Genomic DNA, 18,558 nt, shown 5'->3' on the forward strand with positions numbered 1-18,558 from the left:
CAAATAAACATTTAATTCCTGCTTTACAGTTAAATGTTTTTATTTATATGCAGTATTTTAACTTCTATGAAAACATTTTATATTTTTTTTAACCTGATAATAAGGTCATTCACTATCTTCAAATATATTTAACCTTTTTCTTTGAAATATGTTGCTAAAATATTTAGAACGTTTTTTAAAACTGTTATTAAACCTTACAGGTATTACAGCAAATAAAACATGTGATGCTTTACAGCCAGTGCAATATAACCTGTTACCTTCTACTGGGAATCAAACTCTCCCATGCAACTGAGCAGCAGCTGATCAGAGATCTCTGCATTGGTTTGTTCAAAGTCGTCCAGGCTCTTTAAATAGTCCTGCTCGTCCTGTCCGTCTCCCCACACTTCAGCTGGTTCTTCCTGTGGACACGCTGTCCCCTGCTGGGTCCGGTGTGGTGCCTGGCTGGGCTCAATGTTTCCAGCGTCGTCCATTAAGTAAGCCTGGTCCTCATCGTCCTGTCGGTGAACGAGAGACGTGATCAGACGTTCAAGACGATTTGTCTTTGAACATAAACACACAACAGTTTCCTGTCTGGATTGAGGAAATGCAAACAAACCAGTTTCATGATGTAGCTCACGCAGATCTCCTGTGGAAGAGGGTAACCTGCAACAGAAGACATGTTCACGTGGTGTTACCACAATTATGCAATTACTATAAAGCGCCCTTAAATAATTTTAGATATGAGAACTAAGAGGAGCAGCTTTGTAGGTTCTTAACCTACTTGAGGATCTGAAGTTCCTGCAGTCGGGGTCGTGACACTTCTGGTACCACACTTCCTCTTTGAGATCCACAACAATCCTACAGAGGAGGATGAGACCACATGAGGCCGGGGGGAGCAAACTCAAAGAAACGTTTAACCTGAGACACTGCACGTACATTATGTTGTTGCTTTTATGAAACGTTCCCACATTTTCACACCAGCGGTATTTGACAATGTCGTAGACGAGCAGTTGTTCTGTGACAAAGTAGTTCCATCGCCTGATGCCTGTTGAGGTAAACAAGAGGAACTGGTGATAACATCTTTTGCATTCTCCAAAATAAATAAACATTAAAAACAAGGGGATGGTTAATATGTGACGAGAGAAATATGACAGTAATTTGGACCATATACTATATTGTTTTTTGCATAAAATGACTTTCCGAGGCAGAAAACTGTAATTTGTCGTGGATTATCAAACATGTAAGAGAATCCTTTGTTTACTAACTCAACTACAACACACCAACGCTTTTTGCTTTTTGTTATTTAACTTAAAAAAATATTTTAACTAATAGGCTACAAACGAATTAAATTAAATTGAGAAAATTATTCCAAAAATCAATTTGTTATTTTGTCGAAGAAAACAAAATAAATAAGCATTAATTGTTACAGTTTTTAATACATGAGATAGAAAACACTTCCTGTATCAACCCCAAACACTTACTTCCTTGAATACCGTCCTTTCTAACCAGGGTCGAGACAAAGTCGTCCACTTCTTGGTGAGGGGACGTCAGGGAACCCGAAAGTGATTCTGTAAAGTAAAAGTTAAATACATTTAAATGTAATATATATATATATATATGTTAAAAAATATCAAGGTAAAATGTTTTAATTTATTTCATGGAATCCTTAGTTTTCAGTCCAGTGTTACCTGGATTAGTGGCTGATCCCTGCTCAGGTCTCTGGGTCGTGGATGTCTTTGTTTCTGGGACGTCCCACGAGAGAATCCTCTGACCTGTGAAACTGAGGATATTCAGATATAAGCTCACGTGCTGTGATTTCATGATACTTCCATCAGTGGGTGTCAGTGTGCTCCAATGTACCTCACGTTACAGACCAAGGACGCCAGGAACACACTTTCCTCAGAGGAAATCCCCTTCTTCTGTTGGGAAGTAAACTGGTTGTTTTCTGCCACAGTGAAGGCAGCGTTCTTTCCCAGTTTTGATGACTTGTAAAGGCGGAAATTTCTGTTCTTGGTGTAGACACCTAAATTGAAGATATTGCAAATAAAATCCTTGCGTACATACTAGTAAGGATTACAAAGAACGATTTGTAATGTGATTTGTCTTACCAAGATCAACAAAGAGACAGTCCTGGCCGTCCTTGTTTTTCACCTTGAGGAAACTCAGGTCTATCTCTTCCTGCTTCCGTCTCTTTGTCTGAGGACTTCCAGTGCCCTCATCCATTTCTTCTGCTTTCCCCTCAGGAACAACACGTGTTCTGTGTCAGAATATCAGTGATTTAGAGATGATGAGGACAGAGGTCAAAATGTGTGTATTACAGTTCTAAAGAAAACTAACCGTGTTTCACCGTTTTCTGCTTCTGGATGAATCCCACCATCCAGGCAACCTCCATGTCTGGCTTTGATCAGGACTGGTTGAAGAGCTGCATGGATAAACCAACCTAAAAAACAATGAGAGATCGAACAGAATATATGAATAAGAGACCAATTTAAAAAAAAAAGAAATTGGTTGCCTCCATGTGACTTGGAACATACCAACATGTATGTTGTCTTTGAAGACTGCGTTTGGCAGATTGAAGATGAGATGTTGACTGAACTTCTCCTCGGTGCTGGACTCAAGAGTGAGGACGTTCTTTACAGAGCATTCAAGCCCGTAAACCTCCATCAGTTTGTTACAGACAAACTATGGACAAACAAACAAACAAAACAAAAGATAACAGGTAAGACAGTAACAAGATACAGAACATGATACCAATCGAGATCTTTCTTAAATATATAATTATTGAATTATAATTTTTAAAGATTCACCGTGGGCTCTGAGAAACTGTTTGATACATTTCTGACATTTCATAGACTTAATGAATGATCAATCAATAATCAATAGATTGAATGACTCGTCCTTTGGCCTTATAACTCACAAACTAAACAACTAAATCATGATCTATATGTAAAACAAGCTGCTCAATAAAAACAGAAAGTAGGTGAATGTTGAAAGAACGAAACCCAACCTGGATTAGAGAAGACACCATAGTTTTCCCATCAGCCCCTTTGTTTGAGGGCTTGTGGAACTCCAAGTCAAAGTAAAGCTTACAAACGGCGCCCTCTGGAATCACCTCATAGCAGTGCATCAACGACTGAGGGTAGGTCCTGAAGAGATATTGACAAAATCCCTGTCAAGGCCCAGAACATGAAAGAAGGCACATCTGATTTTGCAGAGTGAAGCTGCCATTCACCTGTAGTAATGCCACAGCTCAGTGTAACTGGTAACCAGGTAGATCCTCTGACCCTGACTTGCCTTTTCTTTTTCAAGTGCAAAAACATGAACAGCCTGGAAAAACAGCCACGTGCAAAGGTGAGAAGACTTTCCCGATAAGACAGAAAACAACTTTTACAACAGGTTCAAGCATCAGAGGGATGACGGACCAGTGTCACCAGTGTGTCCAGTTACCTCTTTGCAGCTCTGAGCGAAGCCGATGGCCAGACATTGACGTGGGAACAGCCTCCAGACAGACGAGGGCTGGCACGGCCACAGCCGAGGTTTGTAGGGAGCGGAAAGAGGCTTGTGCTGGAATGACTGAGCGAGCTGCTCGACCTTCTTCAGCCGCTCTCCCCACTTACTCATCCTCCAGGTCAGAGGTCAGCTGGCGCGTAAGAGAGCTGGTAGAAACTCAGAGAGTCGGTTTGAGGCAGTTGAGCGACTGTCTGAATGGATGGATGAGCCGTGATCATCCTGTCATTCTCCCGCCTGAAAAAACAACCGATCATATTAGTCACGTTTTCAGATTTTGGGATCCGACTAAATGTTGATAAACTCAGTTTCTAGACTGACTGCTGGATTCTAAAAATGTAAGAATTCGCTGAGATTAGTGGAATCCATTCTTCCGTCTCTGCCAACAGGCTGCCATGAAGCAACGCCAAAACGGATTTCCTGCCACATGTTTTTAGTTGGCGAGCTGGTGTTATCATCAAATTCCGTGATTCCAATGTCCCAAGAACTTATATGACAGCTCAGGCCGCATCCACATGCAAAAGCGGATAGGTCTGTCATGGGAAAAGGGATTAGAAATTAAGGGGAATGTTAATACCTCCATGGTCCTGTACAATTTGTCATTAGAAGGTATAGCGTGTGTCTTCCGTCTGAGGTACTTATCATATTCATATATTGGGTTTTCTGCAAGTAATATAACTTTAAACTCAAAATATCAGTCCTGTCAGGAGTCAGTCCTGACTAAATGTTGCCTTTCGCTAATTTCAGAACGTCACATCTAGCCTGTTGTCTTTGCCAGAGACACTTAACTTATTTCATTTAATATTTTCTTTATATTGAAGTCCAGTTCCTCAGCCTCTCATTGCATACATGCGTGTGTATCTCTGCTAGTTTCCTCGCTTTGCAGACTTTTGTGATGAGGTCGCAGGTGAGATTTCCTTCTGATGACTCTTCCATGCGGATGATGTTGTGCATTAACAACACACAGTGTGAGCAGTTCACCAACACCACAACTTTCTGGTCTACACCCACCCGAAGCTCCTTTGCACTGACGGAGTTGTGTTGCGACTTTTGCTGCTGTGTCGTGGCATTTGTGGCCTTTTTTTGTGGTGGCATTTGTAGTATTATTGTGGTGTTGTTGTTAGTTGTGTCGTGTTATTTAGCATTCGTGTTTTCCGTTGATGCACTAGTGTGAAACGTCTCGACCACCGTAAATAAGAACCACAACAAAAACAATTACACGTCAGCAGTTTGTTTCCAGCTCGATAGGCTTCATGTGACACAATCACATTAGGATTGTTATAAACAACATCGTTCACCTGACACAGTTTAGTGAAGAACCAGGCTTCTCCTCCTGTAACACAGACTCAAACTCTAGCTCAGCAGCATTGACTCTACTGTGGCTGTCAGCAGGACCCAGTCTGCCATTACTCACCATTAGTTGACAACCAAACAGTCCGGGACGTTTCTCTTTGAGTTGAACTGTCAAAACAAACACAAGCCTCTGTCACCAGCGTCCATTTTCTAATTTGGCGCCGCCTGGAGCCGGAAACGGTGCTATTTCCGGTCATAAAACGGTATCCGTTATCTACAACAAAGATACGCTGACTGTGGTATTATTATTACATGTTTATCACTCGTGACGAAGTGTGACTGAACCGTAACAAAAACACACAACGTACCGGATCAACATCGACCAAACATGAGGCGTACTTCCGGTTGTGTTTTTCAAAATAAAACCCCCCACCACATCGACAGTTGAGTGAAAAACAAAGTCAGAAAAATAATAAATAAATATATATAAGATGCTATAAATTAAAACGCACATGTGACATACAGTTTTTTTCATATGTACAGAAAGACAAAGAAATCCCCTGTTTGCCCTGAAGTGAACACTGAAGGTGAATAATATGAATCCTCACATTCTTCCCTAATAGGTAAATATGCTTGTACATATATGTACTTCTATTACACTGTAGTTTATTTCTTTTGATCCAATTACAATTTTAATCAACTATAGTATTCCAGTCTTCACATGGTGACCACCTACAGCCTGGAAAAAATGTGTCAGTGAAGAAGGAAGGAAGGAAGTGAGAGGATGCCACAGAATGGGCGGTGGTTATAACAAGCCTTAGCTCCAGGGAACACCCAAGAAAACGTCATTCACATTCTTCAGGTCAGTGTTTGTGTAGTAAAGGAAAGTTATCTCAATTAATAAGCTGTTGAAAACAGGATGGGCATCAAATGATTTGTCTGTGCTTGTTACGGCTGCCAGGCTACCTCCTGAGGATATGTCATTTCTGTGTGTATTTATGTTAAGTAGCCTGTCAGAGGTCCGGGTTCATATCTCGGATGAAAGTCATGTATTTCTTTAAAAAAATTACTTTAATTTACTTACCTTTTCCACTGCGAGCTAGGGTTGTGACAGTAATGTTTTTATGTAAAAGGAGCTTTTCTTCTCACATGAAGCAATAAACTTCTGCATTCCTTCTGTACTAAAAGACAGTAAGAAACAGGCCATTTGAAAATCATACAGCAAACAAATTGGAAAAGATTAAAAACAAGATTTGAACGAGAATCGATTACAAATGTCGTTAAGATCAGGACTAGGAGAAAGCAAATGTGTCTTAAAGATAGATTTAAAATAAGACTATAAGTTTACCAGGATATCCTCAGGGACATTGTTCCAAAGGAGGCCCGGTAACCTCTGGTCCCCCCCCCGCCCTGCCACTGTTAAATGGCGAGTAGCACCTGAGGTTAGATATGGCGTCAAAAGATCCAAAATGTACTAAGGTGCAAGTCCAGAATGGACCTTAAAAGTCAGAAATGAAATCTTTCAAACAAATCTCAACCTTACTGGAAGTTAAAACCATAACAATATATTCTCGATTTGGAGAGGAGTCTGGCCACATCACAATCTGGAATGCAGAAACTAAAAAAGGTTTTCTTGGTTAAAAACTGCAGTAGAACAAGTTAGTAGATGTCAGGGGGGCGTTGAGTTTTCCTTCCTCAGGAAAGGACAAGGAGCTGCCTGGTGAGATAAGTATTTGTTTTCCACTTCCCAGTAATTTGATCTGCGTAGGATCATTACACCCCTGCAGTTTTCAGTGCGTGGACTTGATTTTATTTTCACTGCTACCAGAAATTAATTCTCCTGACTTAAGGTTTGTGCTTGCCTGCATTTTCAACATCTGCTTTTCAGTTTAGAGTTGACACTTCAGTTACAGTTTGTCTTATCTGGTGCCAGGTGGTGGTTGCTGTATTCAGAGGGAAAAAGATAACTGTTAAAGGGAGATTTAGGGCTTGTCTACACAAGGAAAGCATTAGATGAACTAACATGACTATCCAATCCTGACACAGACATTTTTATTCAAGTTGGGTCCTGAACAGCTTCTCTCTGATTTCTGGTGCATGCAGCAGTCTGTGTGTGGACGGACACAGACGAGAGGAAGCACTCTAAAATGTGGCACAGCCGAAAAGTGCTTCTTGCTGCAGTTGTTTTCACAGCCCTCTACTACAGCGTAAGTAGTCTTTACCGTACAAATGACAGTTGATGGTTATGATGTTATATGTTACAAATATTCTCCTCTCAACAGTATTTTAATTTCTGTATTCAAATAAAGGTGGCAGCAGAGGACATGAAACAACTGGACATGGCCCCGGATGCTGTGGACTACCTGTATGATAAATGCAGTAAGGATGCCATGGAGAAGTTAATCCATTCAGGCCTGTTAAGACAAGAGCTGAACCTCACTGCAGGTTTCCAGACCGCATGGAGCGAGAGCACCAAGTGTTCCAAGCTGATCCCAGGAGGAATCAAAGAACATACTATTGCACTGGGGGCATATGTCAACAGTGATATGGACTTTAAAGGAACCTTTAACAACCAAGTGGAGACCATGGGCGGGAACGTTAGCACCTACGAGAACAACTTCAATTTCAAGTCGCTCCACTTCCTGCTCATGGATTACATGGTGCGGCAGAAGCCACAGACTTGCAAGAGTGTGTTTGTTATACAAGACAAAGAAGTCACGGCAAAAGTTGGTTCAAAAGTGAGACTGGGGAGGTTCACCACGGCCGAGTTGAGCTTTACTGGGCTAAAGAAAATGGTTGATTTGGAGGATCAAGTGATTTTGAACATCACATCTTGCTTCTTTGTCAAATTGGGGGAAAACATTTGCAGTAAGCAAACAGACACTGTCTTGTTGAGTCCAGCTGAAGAGTTCACAGTGGAGAGCGTAACTGACAAAATGTATGACGATGAGACGTACACTGACATCGCCCTGAAGGCCACAGGTCATCAGGGTTCGCACAACTGCGATATCTTCTCACGGTAAGAGACAGATTCTTATTGAACTCAAATATGTTGCTCAATGTCATGTGCATTGTTGTATTGTCAGTGTTATCTTAGAGAGTTAATCTCACAGAGGTTGAATGTGCAACCCACCAACCCTAACCTCTAAGAATTGTTTGGTATCAGATATTTGTAATACATACAAAAAGCCTACGACCGTATGTGCTTTCTTTGAACCAACTCTGCTACAAAGTGGTTGCCAGCTGTCAGTCTCTCGTGTCAGATGAGGAACTGAGAAAATGTAAATAGAAAGAAAATCTCTCTGTTGCATTTGTCAACAGAGCTGATTAGTTGTCAATTCAATATTTAAAGTTAAACTTGTTTTCTCAAAATCTACTTACTCGGCAGCTTTATACATGTAAACAACTTCGAAGTCATTGTTCGACGAATTCAAGTTCAACTGACTGGAACAGAAAGAAAACTGAGAACTGGAAAATTCCTCACGTGGAACGACCGAAACTTAAGCAACACATCTTCATTTTAGAACTTGAATGTTCATGTGTGACCAACTAAACATATTTATCTCTCTTTGTTTCATAGGTCTCCAGCTGTCGTCTCCACCCATGTGTGGCTTGTGTTGGTGCTTTTGTGTTTCTCTCTTGTTGAGTAAAATAAATCTCAGAGCAGTCATTAAACTGCAAAATACTGCTTCGGATTTACAGTTGAACAATGAACAACTGTTTTGCTGTAATGCAATGACGGTGTTGCAAGCTGCCAAAATATTGTCTTGTTGCTTTTTCAATCACATATAATCCACATTTTATTCATTGATTGTGTAATTAAAGATGTACAATATGTCCTCACGTTGTCCAAAGCCCAAATAATCCAGATACCTCTTACACTGGTGTGGAGCCAGACACAGAAGTGATTGACGAGTGGACCTGTAGTATCGAGGTCCCGCTAATACACACAATTGAGCGATCGCAAATCAGTCTCAGCCGTCTATCATGACGTTTAACCCCATTTTTATATTTTATAGCATGAACTAACTAATCACAACCAGGCTGGAAAAATTACCACTTGAACAAACATCAGTGTGATAAGAAATGACAGAAAACAACCTTGAGAAAAATGTATTCCACTTCTACTTATACTGAGTTTATTATAGCCACCAGGTGGCGATCCAGATGTTTTGGCCTCCCTTTCGAGGTGAAGCGGTCCTGTCATCCATCTTTATATACAGCTTATGGTTTTGAACTTAAACCCTGCATTGTTTATTCAAATCAAACAATGCTTACTTTAGTAATTCAAAGATAGTCGAGTTCCTTTTTATCGATGTGTTTGTATTTTATGCTTTTATCAGTGAACGCACGTTAAAAAGACGATCTCTCACCTCACCAGGATGCTCCAACAGAAGCAGCCTCAGTTGATACCAGCAGCTTTTAGACGTTTGAGTGGAAATAAACTGGTTGAACTCCACTCGTCTTTCTTTATTTGGGCTGATTGAGAGAAAGGGGGCGGAGCCAGTAAGCTGCTCCTTTCATGTTACAATAAACAGGTCCAACAATATTACAGAATGACAAATATAAACATGTTCTGATATAGAGTTACTTTTACATCACACAGCAACAAAATTCAGCATAAACAACATAGGTCATTTGTGTCCTTGTGTTCGAATTTGCATCAAATGTCTGAATATAAAGGCACATTTATTATGTACAAAAATCCACAGACACACACAGTAAAGCATAATATGAGCACATTTAAAGATGGCACAGGCTTTCTCCAACTCACAAAAACATTAGCGAGCACTTATGAATTTACATTTGGTCATAAAAAGCAACAAGCTGCCTTTCATTTCAGTGTCACTGGAAAAGATTTAAGGGCTTCAGTGTTGTTAGAGAGTCAGTGCTGGATGAAATCACTGTGTCCTGGACTGATGGAATTAAATGAACAGTATGTCTACAGTGAGTAAAACATTGAATAAATCCATAAAGTACCAAGTTATGTAATAGCATGCAAGGATAACATGATGATAATGCAGCTTAAAGTACATGATGCTGACAAAGAATCTCCATTTATAATGTATAAGAATAAATAAAAACCTACAAATATAATGTAATCATTTAAAATACCATGGCTGTAACCGTCAACCATGTTTTACCAAAGCGTCAATATTATTTAATGACTAAAAACAAAATGAATCAGACCCAAGGAAGTACAGCGCATGAGTATGAAGGCGATATCTAATTAGGATTTGAAGGCTTTTAGCAACAAATGTCGTCATGAAACACTTTCTAGTAATATTACTGTTTCAAATCCACATATAAATTAATAACTCACTGATTAATTTAACTCATCTTTTGGGGATTTTGCTGAATTTGTCAAACCACAAGATAGGACACATAATACCAACAAAATAAGATTGCAAATTTATCAACAGCAGCATTTTACAATTTAAAAGACATTCAACTCTAAATTCTGAAATAAACACAGTCATATATGGGGTGCGGTTAAAGTTCCCTAAGTACAGATTTTTTTTTTATTAAATGTGCTCAAAAACATCTCCGCCCCCTAGTGGAGCACAGCAAGTAAACAGCAGAAAAAAACACTACAATCTGCGTTTATCAACTCGAACAGCCCTGTGGACATTCAGCTGGCGTGTGTCCAACTAACTGTCTTTATTATTGGGCTCCGAGTTCAGTCTTCTTGACCTGTTTCCTTGACAATCAACACTCTTGTCCTTGCCGAGGATGCTGGTGTCGCCCCGTGAGAGGGTGCACATGCTGCTCTGGTAACCAGCTCGCTGTCTCGTGTTCCGGAGCTCCAGCTCATCGTAGCTCGAGACGTGGACAAAGGGACACCAGCGGAACACATGCTTGAAACCGGCCCGGAACCTGCAGCCCAAATCAAACCCGTTAACTACGCTGCTGTGCATCGTGTACTGTACTTACATGTGTTGTTTGGGGGTTTTCGCCATATTTGTACCCACCTGCTGTTGAGGCAGCAGTAGATGATGGGGTTGTACATGGTGGAGCTCATCGCCAGCCACAGCACCGACAGGTAGACCTGCTGGATGTTCTTCCACTTGCTCAGACGCTTGTTGAGACCCGTCACGATGAAGTAGACGTGATAGGGCAGCCAGCAGAGGGCAAAGGTCACCACCACAATGATCATCATCTTCACCACCTGCAAGAGAGAGAGAGGGAGGGAGAAACGCAAACGTCTTCACGACAAGGTCCAACGATAGCGCTGAGCTGATCATTCGGCCTTGGCGGAGCTTTGCGCACTTAAGAGGAGCATTCTAGTTTGATAAATTATGAATTAAACCAGACGGCACACAGAGAGAAAGCACATCTCCACCAGGGCTAACGCTCTATTTCACCATGTGACCAACAAATTCATGGTTCTATCAAGATCTACTCCAAAAATGTAATGGGTTATTCTTTGGGTCACGCCCCTCCCCTCCAAAAAATCTTTCATTGAAATCGGTTCAGTAGTTTTTGCGTTTAACGGACCAACATGTTTTTGATAAACTTCCTCTTTGCATCATCTCGTCCAGTCGAGTCAAGAATCATTCGACAAACAGAAGGACCACACTCTGACTGGCACACAGTTAGAACCCATGGCAGCTCTCTATGTACACATGAAGAGTCTCTGAAGAAGTGGGTTTGTTGTCTGTTTCTCTTCATTATGAGAACAATGACGTCGCCGGCCGACGGGTCCAGAAGGTCTGCCATCCGAGGAGAGGGAAAGGTCAGCGATGACGCACCAGTCCCAGCAGGTCTCAGGTAGAGCACATGAGAGAGAGAGCTCATCAGCGTGTTACAGCACAAAGCAGAGCCGCGGGGGGTTAAAAAGGGAGGAGGCGTCCGGGGCAGCACCAAGCTCATGTGTGAGACTATGATGAGAGAGCGACCTCCTCTTATCTCCGGTCCAGATGGAATCCTGTTATCCTCGGCCCCTTGAATCAAGCCCGACATTGTCTTGTAGCTTTCCCGACATTTAGAAATCTCTTTCATGTTTGTCGGCTCAATTTGGCCGGCAATTCTGGTCTATGATGATATTTTTTCTTTGAAACCCCCATAACAAGATTGTTGCTGCACCTGCCGCCGTCGTCTCTATTTCTGTGCACTGAATACGTGCTTCTGTCTGTGGCACAAAAGAAAATGGAAATGTAGATCTAAGGCAGGCATCTATTCTCCACGTTTTTTATTTTGAAGGATACATTTTTCATCCCACTTCATCACGTTCAATTTATGGGGAAAATATGAAACTTTTTTTTCCATCCTAAACCTCTTCTGTCACTCAATACCTCCGCAGCCGAAAACTTTTAGCCATGTCACAATAATCCGACATTCTAACCAGCAGTATTTTTGACCTTTATCAATAAATTTTGTTCTTTGACGTTAATCCCAGATCTGTCTGGATAGACGCTTGTCATGACAGCTGTGATGACCTTAATCCCTGTTGAACCCAACCCTCTGCTCTACAGCACACTGTGTCGTCTGGCTGAAGATGACAAACTGCCATAGAGCAGGTGCCGCTCGCTGCTTCTCTCTTTTTCTCGTGTGCAGCTGAAGTGTTTATTGCTGCATCACAACATAACATGGTACTGTTTCTATGCGTGTGGTTTCTTAGATTATAAAGATTTCTATAGAATGGAAAGAAAAATAGGAGTTTCCTTCATTAACCTTACTCTGCACGTCGTTGTTTGTCACACGAATGATCAAATTGCTTTTACTTGTTTGTGCGACAGGTTTCTCCAAACAGCAGCTTTCTAAACATGGATCCTTATTGCTGCTGTAGACCAGAGTCCCTGCTGCTCAGATATGACCAGGAGAAACTAAATAGTATGTGAGCTTTGGAATCGCCTGGTTATTAATTAATTAATTAATGAATAATATATCATAAAATGAGATCTGATCTACATCTAAATCCCAGATATAGGCAAATACAGTTTAATTAGGATCATTACAAACAATATGTAGGTTTTAATGAACACTTACAGTGCGTATGGCTGTAAAAAGTAATTGTACCCTTGAATTTAATATGTTTTCAAACCTCCTGCAGCAGCAAGAAGCTCAAACCAGAGCTTCCATAGCTGCAGATCAGAGCTGCATAATGTTCAGGATTCAAAGCTTCACTATTGGTTTGTGGTCTGTGTATATATATATATATATGTAAAGGTAGCAGATATGAAACTTAACTTTATTCAGCTTGAATACCTGAGGTCCAAAAAATTCAGTTTAGTTGCACTTACGTGTAGGACTTGTTTTAAGCTAATTGTACTTACTTGATTCTTGGTGTTCTGTGTTTGTACCCTCATGGTTGAATGAACCTATTGTAAGTGACTTTGGATCGAAGCATCAGCTAAATGAAATGTAAAAAACATAATGCTGCCGAACCCACAAACAAAACAAACAAAGTGTAAATATGTTAACTCAATGTGGGGTTTACCTTCCGCTTGGCTCGGAGCTGACCGTGATAGTTATCGGCCGAGTCCCCGGGGATCTCCCCTCCCCACAGCGTCACCCCCACGATGGTGTAAGTGATGCTCATCACCACTAAGGGCAGCACGTAGACCAGAACTGTCACAATGATGTGATACCTGCACAAGTGAGGGGAGACAAATCACCAGTGTATCCTGATGTGCTGGATCTGGACTTACACAATAAAACGTTTCCAGAAATATTCAAACCAAGAGAAATCCACATTTTAAAACAAAGTCAAACCTCTTCACGGCTTCTGAGACACATTTTTAGCAGTTTCCAGTATGAAACAAATAATGTGTATTTTAAATATTACAGCTTGTTAACGTATTCTTCTAGATCCCCAAATTAAAATCATGAAGCTATAAATGGCCAAACCCTGCATCATTTAAGGATACACAATCAGCTGATGCACAAAAAAAGATAAATGTAAGAAACTTGATTTCACATTGAATGATACTGAAGGCTGAAATGAGCTTGAATAACAACAGTTTATGGGTTGGGGTGTGTGTGTGCGTGTAGGTGTGTGTGTGTGGGTGTGTGTGTGTTCTCACATGAAGGGGTCGCCGGCCATGCGGGGCCAGGCCACGTAGCAGAGCGTCCTGTGAGGCAGAGCTCGGGTGGTGGAGAAGTAGCAGAGGGGGAAGGCGAGGACCACGGCCAGACTCCAGACACAGACGATGACTCCCATGGTGGCCTTCGCCGACAGACGCTGTTTCAGAGGGTGGATTATGGCCATGTACCTGCAAGGGGCAAGTGCAAGCTTTAGAAAAATAACAGTTGCTTGCTGTGCTTAATGAAGAGCTGTATCTATTTATACACATGACCATTATCACAGCTGGCATCTGGTGGGATAGGTGACTGTGTCCAACTCACTCTAAGCTCAAAGCTAAGGAAGTTTTCAAACCATTCTAAATTGAATTCCCTGCACTGAAAAGACATATTTATGATTGACCTTACTGATCACTACTGATTTTGTTCCCATGTTCAATGTTTACATCTAAACACCAAAGTAAAAGAATAGAACAGTTTTCAGTAATTGCACGAACATAACAGCCTATATTTTTGCATATAAGACTATATCGACACCGGCAAGCCTTTCAACCTAGAGAGGTTTTTATTCTTTTCATTTTTTCTCTTTTTGCATCTCTCGCATGTTAGAAACAACATCGACGTGCCCACTCGCTCGCAGTGAATCCTGCTGTGTTCTCACATCGGCTCATTCGGACATTCTGCAGAGGGTTCACCGGGGGGGCAGGCCAGAGAAACTCTGCAGAAACGCCACAGAAAGCCTGGAGCCTCTCACTTGGACATTTGCATGCTCACATACAGCCCCTCCGGAGTCTAACGGAAGGTTCAGTGCACGTCTGAAAGCAGCTAGTGAGACATATAAAGGAAAATTCTTTCACTTTCGTACCAACTATGGGGGAAAAAATGCTTTTGAAATTGTTTTTTAAATGAATTTGATTTCTGGAATTCATCCTGCGACCCTCCTTCTGTGGCTCGACCTGCCGAGGGGTCCAGACCCTTAGTTTGGGAATTACAAACCTTTAAGCAACACATACTGACCTCATTTCTGAGTTTTGTGAACCAATGACTGTAAAGTGTAAGTTGTATCACAGTGCTGCACCGACTGCCCGATGGTCTTTGCTCCATACACTGCTGTTTTAAAAACCAGGTTAACAACCTATTCACCCATAAGCTCATCGCTGCGTATTATACCATCTCTATCTATTTTTCACAGTTCTATCTATTTTGTTTGGATTATTTTTCAGCTTGTTAAGTTTTCATATGTGTTAACTCTTTTATTCAACTCTTTTAATCTTGTTATTTTGCTTATTTTTGTCAGTGTGGTTTTTTGAATGACCCCATGCAGAAACTGGATGTGTATGAAATGTGCTTTATAAATAAAACTCCATTAGACAGAGAAAACAAGGAAAAAAGATTGTTATAGTGAAGAAGAATAAAATGCATGACACACATGTAGCTGTGTTACCCATAGATATATATAAAGTATATATATTTACTTTATATATATATATATATATATATATATATATATAAAGTATAAATATTTATATATATAAATCTATGGTGTTACCTGTCGATGGCTATCGCAGTCATGGAGTAGATGCTGGCGAACACCGCGGTGACGGGGAAGAAGTTGTGGAAGCGGCAGTAGACCTCTCCGAAGTACCACTCTCCGTGCGACGCGTAGATGAAGTTGACGAGCGTGTTGAACGCGGCCATGGAGACGTCGGAGAAAGCCAAGTTGAGCAGAAAGTAGTTGGTCACCGTCCTCATGCTTTTGTGCGCCAGGATGATCCAGATCACGATCAGGTTCCCGAACACGGCCACCGCCAGCACCACGCTGTAGGCGACGGACCAGAGCGCGACGCGCCACGGCGGCTGCACGAACTGGTTGGTCAGGTTCCTGGTGGAGTTGGATCCGTCCATCACTCTGACAGATCTGATGCTGAGCAGCGCGAGCATGTGACCGAGCGAGGCAGAGGACGGAGGAGAGAGTGATGCGGTCACTCCCTGCGCCATCACCCACTGAGGAGGCATCGAACACTCAACATCACCTCATCAGGTGCTTTGGTTCTGTAACACTGGAAGAATCACCGATCTTAATAAAAAGTTAACCATGCGAAGCTGATGTGAGCTTTTATAAAACCTGTATTTTGTTCTCACGAGGGTAAATGAGACAAGAATAATAATATAATATTAGTATTTTTACTTTTGTAGCACAAATAAACGTGCTGAACATATACAAGCCAAATATTTAAAAAAGTTATGATAAAACAATCAAAACAAGGAAGATGAAATGAAATACAGTTGTATTATATATACATCTGACACATAAAACACACATTTATAAATAAAACACAAAACTATTTCAACAAGATAATAAAACACTTCAAGAGAAAGCAATGTTAAAAAGATGCATCTTAAGATTTAGTTAATAACCGTTAATAGATTTTGATGTCCTCAGTTCTTGCAGGCAGACTGATCCAGAGTTGGTTTTCATGCGTCTTTTATTTTAAACGAAATTGTATTACATTGTTTTTTTGTATTTGTGAAGCACTTTGTTTTGAAAGGAGCTAAATAAGAATTGTCTTTATTGAATGAATTATTAAAAAAGTTTTGGATTGTAAAGGTTTTAACTAAACCTGAGGATACCCTGTTAAATGAAGGGTATTCAGCTGCAACATGAAGCTTCACCACTAGATGTCCCTAAATTCTACACACTGAACCTTTAAGACATAATGACTGAAATCAAAGACCAATTTATCAAGTGTGACACATATGAAGGAATAGCTGATTGAGAGTATTTACTTGTTTTGACGATAAGGTGAAGTAGTGGAGATAACCCGTTATATATAACAATTCAACTACAGAGAGAGACATTAGCCTCTGACCACAGTGTTTGTAGACTCTTCATCATCACTACCTGTCATACGTACTGAAGCTGAAATACAAACCTAATCAACAGGTGTTTATTGAGGGTTTAAACAAGTTCTGCCCATTGGCTTCTTTTTCTAATAATGACTGTGAGTGGCAAACTCTGGTAAAAGTCAAATCTTTGTTTTATGCCAGAGATAAATCGACTGTCATATCCTGCATTAGCACTGTAGGAAGCTTGGATCAGTCTCACTGTGATACAGTTAATCCTTAATAGCTGCGACCCGAAAAGCAAAGCTCAGCGTCTGGATTTAGGTTTGTCTGAATAATGCGACCAAAAACGGATCACATTAGAGGCTAACATGAAAAAGAAAGCTTAAGCACGCACAATAATTCATTCTTCAATTTTTTTATAAAATGTCTTATTTTAGTCAAAATCATGACCCCGTAGAGAGGACCTGCCCCCAATGTAAATATCAAATATTTAAATATAATGGCCCCATTCTAGGGTAAAGAAAACCACAATTTGTACAAATTAGATGAAACACACTTGTGAAAACATCACAGGGAAATTTTATATTCAATTTCTGCCAATAGATCCCTTTCACCTAAATCTTACCCACTGAACCTTTAAGACCAGAAGAAGGTCAGAAAGGCTGTTTCCGCTCATTACCCAGAGGCCACCTCTTCTGGGCCACTCCCTATCTCAAATGTCACAGTTCGAACCTCCTCTGAATACGCCCTGTCGTCCATACTGAAAAGGTCACAAGCTATAACAGCTGATAATCATTAGCGGCATCCTAAATTATTCTCCTCTAGTTTACATAATTCAGGCTGGATCTATCCCAAGTGGAGTGAGCGGGAGTGAGGTGTGTGAGTCACTGTGGCTGGTACATGTGTGTTTGACCTGTGTTAACAAAATAACAATGTTTCATACAGTGGAGTCAAGTAAACACAATCCTAAAAAGATTTTTTTCATTATTTCATGTTTTCCTTCACAGCCCTTGTACACTAAATACACTTTCTCTTTCCATTTCACAATTTCAGAGACAAAAACTACTCCTGTTGTACTATATTGATAATTACTAAATACTTTTCAGATTGATATTTTACATCGAATACACATGAAGACACTATAGAGTAAAAAAGAAACACAACAATTCTTAAAATGTTGTATTTATTGTTTCAAATCTTTTTCAGTGTATAGACATCATTGCACAGAGAACAGCAGCAATAGTAATGCGTGGTTCTAGTTCAGTAAAAGTTGATATTTATCTGAAATTTAACAATGCCCCCTGGTGGCATGAGGATGATATGGATCAGATCTGGGGACACTGTCAATAAACTTACGAAAAACCACACAAACCGCACACAGCACAAACTTTCCCCAGTAAAATCTTTACTAACAGAAAAGTCTGCGATCAAAATCATTTCAGGGATGTTATCAGCTCAATCTACATTTGCTGGGCAGCGACAAGTTTATGTGATCCATCTGAGCTCGGTCTGTTGGAGGGAAGATCAATGCTATTTATATCGTGTGAGCTATAAATACATTGTGCAGTTACCGGATATTACAACAGGAACTTGGCTGAAATTACTAAATATGATAGTTCAGTTAGAGTTATAACAATGGAGGCTGTTTAGTGCATTTTTTTTTGTTTTGCTTTTGCATTTTGCGATGTTCTATTTTTCCACCTTTAGTTAGTCAGTATATTTGTCTGCCCTTTCCAAATTGTGTCTTTCAATGTATTTCTTATCTTGTATGATCTTATTCTTTAGATGAAATAAATTCGGACACAGGCAGTGATATGTAAATAAACTTTGTTCCCTCTTAGAAATAAATAATTTCTAAGTCGGCCTCAAGGTAACGTTGCAAATACTACATTTATTGTTTTATTGTAC

The 18,558-nt window shown here is 40.5% G+C and overlaps 3 protein-coding genes and 1 long non-coding RNA gene across 8 annotated transcripts; 2 read left to right on the top strand and 2 right to left on the bottom strand.

The window, feature by feature from the left end:
- Positions 1 to 14: 14 nt before the first annotated feature.
- primpol (primase and polymerase (DNA-directed)) lies at positions 15 to 6,118 on the bottom strand. Of its 3 annotated transcripts, none has more exons than XM_062388475.1 (14): positions 5,864 to 6,118; positions 4,901 to 4,947; positions 3,427 to 3,723; positions 3,212 to 3,306; positions 2,987 to 3,125; positions 2,514 to 2,661; positions 2,317 to 2,419; positions 2,088 to 2,236; positions 1,840 to 2,002; positions 1,668 to 1,759; positions 1,461 to 1,547; positions 761 to 1,024; positions 596 to 642; positions 15 to 494 (listed from the first exon to the last, which is right to left on the bottom strand). In XM_062388475.1, exons 3-14 carry the CDS (start codon positions 3,598 to 3,600, stop codon positions 261 to 263), a joined length of 1,695 nt encoding a protein of 564 aa, XP_062244459.1. In that variant the 5' UTR covers positions 3,601 to 3,723; positions 4,901 to 4,947; positions 5,864 to 6,118; the 3' UTR covers positions 15 to 260. The 3 variants fall into 3 exon arrangements, with proteins under 3 accessions (XP_062244459.1, XP_062244460.1, XP_062244458.1); XM_062388476.1 differs by lacking the exon at positions 5,864 to 6,118 and having other exon boundaries at positions 761 to 837; positions 916 to 1,024; positions 4,901 to 5,277; XM_062388474.1 differs by lacking the exon at positions 5,864 to 6,118 and having other exon boundaries at positions 4,901 to 5,306.
- Positions 6,119 to 6,501: 383 nt separating this feature from the next.
- On the top strand, positions 6,502 to 9,238 carry si:ch211-145b13.6 (GPI-linked NAD(P)(+)--arginine ADP-ribosyltransferase 1). 3 transcript variants are annotated; one of them, XM_062388479.1, is made up of 4 exons: positions 6,502 to 6,629; positions 6,883 to 6,986; positions 7,089 to 7,798; positions 8,360 to 9,238. In XM_062388479.1, the coding sequence occupies exons 2-4, from the start codon at positions 6,927 to 6,929 to the stop codon at positions 8,427 to 8,429; spliced, it is 840 nt and encodes a 279-aa protein (XP_062244463.1). In that variant the 5' UTR covers positions 6,502 to 6,629; positions 6,883 to 6,926; the 3' UTR covers positions 8,430 to 9,238. The 3 variants fall into 3 exon arrangements, with proteins under 3 accessions (XP_062244463.1, XP_062244464.1, XP_062244465.1); XM_062388480.1 differs by having other exon boundaries at positions 6,520 to 6,629; positions 6,841 to 6,986; XM_062388481.1 differs by having other exon boundaries at positions 6,541 to 6,629; positions 6,826 to 6,986.
- A 4-nt stretch (positions 9,239 to 9,242) lies between these two features.
- Positions 9,243 to 15,894, bottom strand: tacr3l (tachykinin receptor 3-like). Its single transcript, XM_062388477.1, has 5 exons — positions 15,353 to 15,894; positions 13,806 to 13,994; positions 13,220 to 13,370; positions 10,752 to 10,948; positions 9,243 to 10,656 (listed from the first exon to the last, which is right to left on the bottom strand). Exons 1-5 carry the CDS (start codon positions 15,817 to 15,819, stop codon positions 10,431 to 10,433), a joined length of 1,230 nt encoding a protein of 409 aa, XP_062244461.1. The 5' UTR covers positions 15,820 to 15,894; the 3' UTR covers positions 9,243 to 10,430.
- LOC133954162 (uncharacterized) lies at positions 10,944 to 14,003 on the top strand. Its single transcript, XR_009920756.1, has 2 exons — positions 10,944 to 12,612; positions 13,774 to 14,003. It is a non-coding gene; the product is annotated as an uncharacterized LOC133954162 (long non-coding RNA).
- Positions 15,895 to 18,558: the final 2,664 nt, after the last annotated feature.

Source organism: Platichthys flesus, chromosome 5 (assembly GCF_949316205.1).
Source record: "Platichthys flesus chromosome 5, fPlaFle2.1, whole genome shotgun sequence".
Lineage (NCBI taxonomy): Eukaryota > Metazoa > Chordata > Actinopteri > Pleuronectiformes > Pleuronectidae > Platichthys > Platichthys flesus.